The sequence below is a fragment of the Condylostylus longicornis genome, unplaced genomic scaffold (genome assembly GCF_029603195.1).
Source record: "Condylostylus longicornis isolate FDR11 unplaced genomic scaffold, ASM2960319v2 ptg000042l, whole genome shotgun sequence".
Classification (NCBI taxonomy): Eukaryota; Metazoa; Arthropoda; class Insecta; order Diptera; family Dolichopodidae; genus Condylostylus; species Condylostylus longicornis.
Window position 1 is genome coordinate 831,353 of NW_026578011.1, and position 7,120 is coordinate 838,472.

Genomic DNA, 7,120 nt, shown 5'->3' on the forward strand with positions numbered 1-7,120 from the left:
CTTAAAGAACGGCACAATAGATTTTTATATGCGGTCGCCCTACACTATTACCCCCATTATACAAATCTTCAAATTTACATACTTCATTAAAAGAATACAGAACATCTCTCTAAATATTTAAGTGATGGCAGCCGCATTTCTTTATTTACTTTTTAATACAACATTGTCTGTTAAATGTAACTTAACTTTATTTCTTCAACGGAATAAATTTTCCATTGACAACAGAATGCCAATGTTCGTATTATTAAACCCTGAATTTAATGATATTTTTTGGCCACTTGTCCGTTAAGAAAATTTTATCCCCATATGAAAATAATTATTTCTAATATTACTTTATTCGATTAAATTGTATATACATATGTATCTTTTATAGACAAATAATAAATTGTTTGTGTATAAGACGTACACATCATATACTCTGAGTAAACATATTTATAAATGTATAATTGTTGTGTTTTCCTTTTAATCACGAAACTTTCTGCACTTAATATTTAAGTATTTCATAAAGAGGAAATCATATGAAAAGTTTGATTTACGTAAAAAAAGGAAAACAAAAAATAAGAACACTTACGAGTAGAATTTAGAGGAAAACGAACTTTGTCGAACGTTATTATTTTATAGTTTAAAAAAAAAAACAATTTTTTTTTATTTTTGCCTTTTACATTTTATTGCTTTGCCCTGGAAATAAACTTAAAACCTAGTATATCCAAATGTATTTGATATAATCGAAACGGTATAAATTATTAAAAGGAGTTTTTCTTATGTTATTGTACACATTCCTTTTCTTTATACTGATTGCTAAAATCGATAACAATTTAGTCAAACAATTTTCTAAAATAAACCAAAAAACAAAAAAATTAATAGACCTCTAAACACACATACAAAAATATATATTTGTGGTTTTAAATCCAAAATCCATTTATATTTAACTAACTCTAGTAGCCTTTATTCTTATAGTATTATTGAATGTCCATACATATAGCTATTTTGAAATTGAAACAATACTTTTTTTAAATTTCGTGTCTTACTTATTTTAAACATAATGAAAGGTGTTATTAACCGTAAAACATGTCACAAAGAATTGCGTTATTTTTACGTTTGAAATTGTTTCTTTGCACAGAAACGTAAGCTGCTACATTTTTTCAATTACAGTAGTACAATACATTAAGATTAATTTACATTAAATAAAAGGCCCAACATGGGAATTCAATTTAAATCAAAATAAAGACATAAAAATTATATTATTGCATCAAAAATTTTTCTATAAATTTTTCATAATATGAGAGCCTAATTCTTAAATAATTTAATTTACATTGCAGTTTTTATACAGCAAAGTGCTTAGGTATATGCTTTTCCGTTGCCAAATATTTCAAGTATATACTTCCTTAATTAATTCTTGAAATCAGTTATATACATATATTAAACAAAAGTATATAATATTGAAAACCTCTGATATACTAGTAGATTGAAATAAAATTTCAAGGCCTCTACAATAAAACGATTTAAAATGGATTTGCTTTCTATTTGTGTTTGAATGAGTCATATCTAAAATCAAAATTTAGCTTTAATAACCTTAGATTTAATCAGAAAATAATTTGAAACTCACTGAATAAATTATTTCTCGATTAAAATGTTAAAATATGGAAAAAACAAATTGGTCAGGATTTAAGAAATTTGGTAATAAAACATAATTGCGTTTTGTATGTGGGACACGTCGATGCCCTTAATATACGGTGACTGAAGTGTAATGCTCAAAAGATATTAAATTTGATATTAAAAAGTTTCACTGAAATATAAATAATTTTAAAATTTGTATATTTTTAAAACATTCACATAGAAAAAGACAATTTATACCTTAATATCTTATGATCATGAAATACAATTTCAGTCGATTTTTAAATAATCTTTGAACTTATGGGACAAAAAAACGTGATTAGAAGAGGGATTCGCTCAACTAATTTCAACTCATGGATTCTCAAATTCCATTCAACTCATGGATTCTTCTGTTAATATTAATCATAATTTACAAAAAAAAAAACAGGTTTAATGTATACTTAAGCTGTGCAAAAGAAAGTCAAGATAACTTGGAAAAAGATGGTTCAATCATTTTTGCTCTTTATTTAAAAATATTAATTTTTTCATAAAAAAAATTTTCATTTTTTTCATTTTAAAATCATATATAAATTAAAAATTAATTTCTATTTATTTATTTTCTCGCAATTAAAATCATTTCGCAGTTTTCGCAATTAAAATCATATTGTATTTCAATCCTTTTATCAAAATTATCATAAAAAAATTCCACTAAAATGCAAAAAAACAACACTAAAAATTCGCACCTCTCTTTAATTCGCAATAATTAAATTGAAATTTAAAAATTTTTTAAAATTAAATTATTAACAAAACTTAACAAACAATAGATATTTAATATATTCTAATTGATGTACACTAAATTAATCTATTTAAATAAACTAACTAAAAATTAATGTTTTATTTATCTTTTCAAACATTTTGTGTACAGACGGATATGCATTTTCACAAGAAGAAGGTGGTGTTGTTCCACAGTCAGCTGTTATACGTGCATATGATACAAATTTACGAAAACCACAAGGCAACTGAATTCAATGATCTCAAAAAAAAGAATAATAATCATAATATAAAAACTATGATTAAATTAATAATAACAACAATAAAAGTAAATGGAAAGACCCAGTTATTAACAAAAATTAAATTATAAGTAAAATTATTTTTTTACAAATATAGGCACACAAATATTTTAAAATTTAATTTTTTTTTCATAATTCACAAAATAAAATCTAATAATTTAATTCTTTATACTTCTTCCTTGCACTTTTTAAATTAAATACCAAACAGACCGAAGATGAACTGCCTTTCAAATTACAAATGAACGATATAAAAGAAATAAATTAACATAATAACATAAATTAACATAATATAATAAGTGAATTAACAATGAATAAAAATACAATTAATAAAAATTTATGTAAATAATATTATGTATTTGATTCAGTTTAAAATTACATATGTTCATAAAAAATCTTGCGCCATAATAATTTTGTTCTTCAGATTTCAATTACAGATTCATTTTACAAAACATTAAATATTGAATTTTATCAAAACGGAAAAGAGTTCAAAATTTAAGTGCAATTCATTTAGTAAGAAAATAAATTTCTGAGTTAAAAATAAATTAAATTTTAAATATTCAATTGGCTAAATTTAAAAAAAAATTGGAATATTGGATAACAGAATTTAAAAAAAATGCTTATATCGCAATAATTTCTTTTGAAAAACTAATCAAAGTTTAATTGAACAAAATTTGATGGAAAAAATTCTAAAATGAATAATTAAAGCTAACCATTTGCCACAAAAAACAAAATTGATATTAGAACCCTATTCTAATACAAACTGTTCCAAAAAATGTAATTGAAAAATTCTTGCATCAGAAACTTAGCTTAATTCATTATAGTGTTATTCAAATTTTTCATAATAGTCTCATTCCTTAGAGAACTTTTTAATTGAATTTTTTTCAGATTTCCATTTGGGATTAAATTTTAATTTTTGGAACAGTAGAAATTATCTTCAAAAATAGAAAAAGATGAATCGAAAAGTCATATAGTGAAATTTAAGATGGGGTTTCGTTAATATTCGTTCGGTCTTAAATATCACAGCTGCGATATTCATAGTAAAAAGTGGTATTCATTTTTAATTAATTTAAAATTTAATAGCTGTGTTATTAAATTCTGAAATAAATTTATCGAAAACACACTTATAAATCTTTTTCTTTATACTCGTTGAAATTATATGAATGTTATTTATTACACACGGACATAATAATATGTACATTTAAATATCAATTACGTACATATTTTAACACAATAAATTTTTTACTTAAATTATTATAATAATATAATATTTATGCCGATATTTATATACGTTTAACAAGTTATCAATAATCCAAAAACAAAATATATATGTACATATGTATATCTTAAAAATGCATTAACATAGTTAAAGAACTTTAAATGTAAGATAAAAAATAAACATTTAACAAAAAAAAGAATAGAATACAAAGCACACTAAATTTTTTCTTATAAAAGGACACCGGTTTTTTTTACCTCCTATTGCTTTGCTAAAAAAATATTACATATACATTATATATTCAATATTAAATAAAAAAATCTTACACATGTACACAAGCATATATCAATTAACTATTTTTTAGCTAACATTATATTTATACATGTTAAATATAAATTTAAAGGAAAAAAATAATGATAAAATTATATAGTTTATTTATTATATAGGTTGTTATTATTATTTTATGGAAATAAAATAGTGATAATATCCTATGTATAAAAACCTAGCCCAAAAAAAAATAGAATATATAAAATATATGTATGTAGTTTTATTTCAATAATTCAATGGTCAAGGACAAAATAACAAAATTTAATTAGAAAAAGGAAAAAATTAAAAACAAGTAAAGGTTAAAAGACAAAAATTTTTTATTTTAACTTTTTTTTTGTTGTCAAAAAAACAATAATTTAATTGAAATTTGATTTTATATTGTTTCGGAAATATCCATTTGAATGAATGTATGTATACGTTATATGTACATATATTTTCCTAATTTTTAATATCAAAATTATTGCATAACATTATCGTATATGTACTATAATAGTGCCATTAGAACACAATTATTTAAAAATATTAATCGAATTATTCTTCAAGAGTAATTCTTTATTTAGTAACACTTTTAGCAAATCAAAAAAAAATGAAACAAAAAAGAAACAATTTGAATGCCAAGTAATAAAAATAAGCACACTTGCATCATACACGAAATGTATGTACATACAATTAATAAATAAAAAAATATTAAAATATTATTTTACTATTAATATGTTATTTTGTTCGTTAATTTGAAGTGTTTATATATGTACACATATTATTTAAGTTTTTTTTTTGCCGTAGTAATAAGGTTGTATAATTTAAGTAATAATTGATATTTATAGTTGTAATAATAACTTTATTGGACAAAGTTTTTTATATCTTCTATCTAACTATAATATTATATTTGAGTATATATTTTTATAAAAAAAAAAACAGAGAAAGTAAAGTAATACGTATAATGGAAAGATAATAAGTTTGTTTATTAATATTTTCGTTTTTTTATAAAAATATTTATGGAATTCCTGTTAACAATTTTAATGACTTTCAACTACTATCTACACTTGAACGTTATGTAAAATGTTATAAAAACATAATAAAAAAATATAATCTAATCTAATTTTCCATAATTGGCTGTGTATCTTAAAAGTGTTGAATGCTTCCACACACATCCAAAATAAGGAAAATTTTAATTAAACGATCAAAATTTCCTGTTTTTATATAATATCAATTTTTTGATTTAATTTTATAATTCAATTATTTAAAATACTTTATATTGGGGAAACATACGTTCAGTTAAATAATATTCCGTATTATAATTTTATTATGTAAAATATTATGTAAAATTATAATTTACAAATTATAATTTATAACAAAATTTTTGTTAACTAATTTTAAGTTCTTAAAATTTGCGTAAAATATTTTTTGATACCATATATTTATGTAATAAATGTTAAGAACTTAAGATATAATTATTCATTATCGCTAGATAGCGCTTGAACTTAACACAATAATTGCTTCAAATATACTTTAATTTTAAAAATATTTTTATATTTTATATGTATACATACAGAAACTACATATATATTATGTAAAACTAATTTAAAAAAGAAAGAAAACTGAAGCCATTATTGTTTATATTCAAAATTATTCAATTCTAAGTTTACAAACAAAAATATTAAACTGAAGTTAGTAATTCTATTGAGCTTGTCATTTGATTAAAATTATTAAAATATAAACCTTATGTATAAAAAAATTTATACAATACTTTATTAATTCAATATATCGGTAGCAAACGACATTCAAATAAATAAAAAAGAAATTTTTAAATGCTTTTATTTCTCTTGCAATTTGTATTTTAAAAATTTCAATGACCAAAATATTTTTAAATTTTTAATAAGTAAATTTAAATATAAATTGAATGCACAAAATACTAATTTATATTAAATATATCTTGTATAAAGAAATCAAATTTTTAGTTTAAAGAAATATTAATGAATTATTTAGTCAATAAAAGCAATCAAATTTTAAATAAAAAAAAACATTTTTATCAAATAAGAAAATTTGAAATGTTAACATTGGAAATATTAATAATAAAATTAAATTATTAACAATAAAAAACAATAAAATATGTTTTCAAAATATTCATTATGTAAAAAATAGTTATAATAAATCTTAAAGATGAAAATTTTTGTTTCCTAATTTTAATTAACGGGATTCTACTTCAAGTCATCTGTCATATGCCTCTTAAATTTATAAAATCTTGTTTTTTCTACATATATCATCATAATAACTTAAACTTATAAGGTAAATTATGGTGATTGGATTATGTGTTGATATTTTAATTTTTCTTTTCAAACCAAATTTAATAACGCAATATAATCTAAACAAACTTTGTAACTATATTATCTATATTAATAATTTTAGAACGATATTGTCAGAATTTTTAACATTCTGAAAAGAAAAATTATTTAATATCTATCTCTTAATATAAATACCAAAATTACAAATTAATGTACGTTAAATATAAAGAAAATTTATTAAAGAAGGAAATATTTCTATAACAAAAACAAAAAGAAAATAAAAAATGAAAAAAAACAGATGTACCTTTATTATATTTTAATCATAAAATCACACGTTTTAACCACTAATGTAAATTATTATATATATTTTTTTTATTATTATGTATTTATATATATATATATATATATAAATATATATTATAAAAAAAAAAAAACAAACATAATTTTTATACTTGGAAAAAAAATTTAATACAATTATACATATATACATACATATATACATGTTTGTATATAATATATGTATTATGTATATCACATATATATATATATATATATATATATATATATATATATATATATAATATATATAATATATATGTATATGAATATATACCTATCAGATTTATTTTTGTTAT

General features: G+C 20.2%; 1 protein-coding gene across 9 annotated transcripts in view; it reads left to right on the forward strand.

Moving 5' to 3' along the window:
• Positions 1-5,715, forward strand: part of LOC129610003 (probable phospholipid-transporting ATPase IA) — a 133,785-nt gene extending 128,070 nt beyond the window's left edge. For 5 of the 9 annotated variants that reach the window (XM_055522301.1, XM_055522297.1, XM_055522303.1 and 2 more), the window contains one exon: positions 2,519-5,715. In XM_055522301.1, coding sequence (XP_055378276.1) covers positions 2,519-2,616 — 98 coding nt within the window. In that variant the 3' untranslated portion in view covers positions 2,617-5,715. The remainder of the gene's footprint in view (positions 1-2,518) is intronic. The other 4 variants (XM_055522308.1, XM_055522307.1, XM_055522309.1 and 1 more) reach the window with 1 other exon arrangement.
• Positions 5,716-7,120: the final 1,405 nt, after the last annotated feature.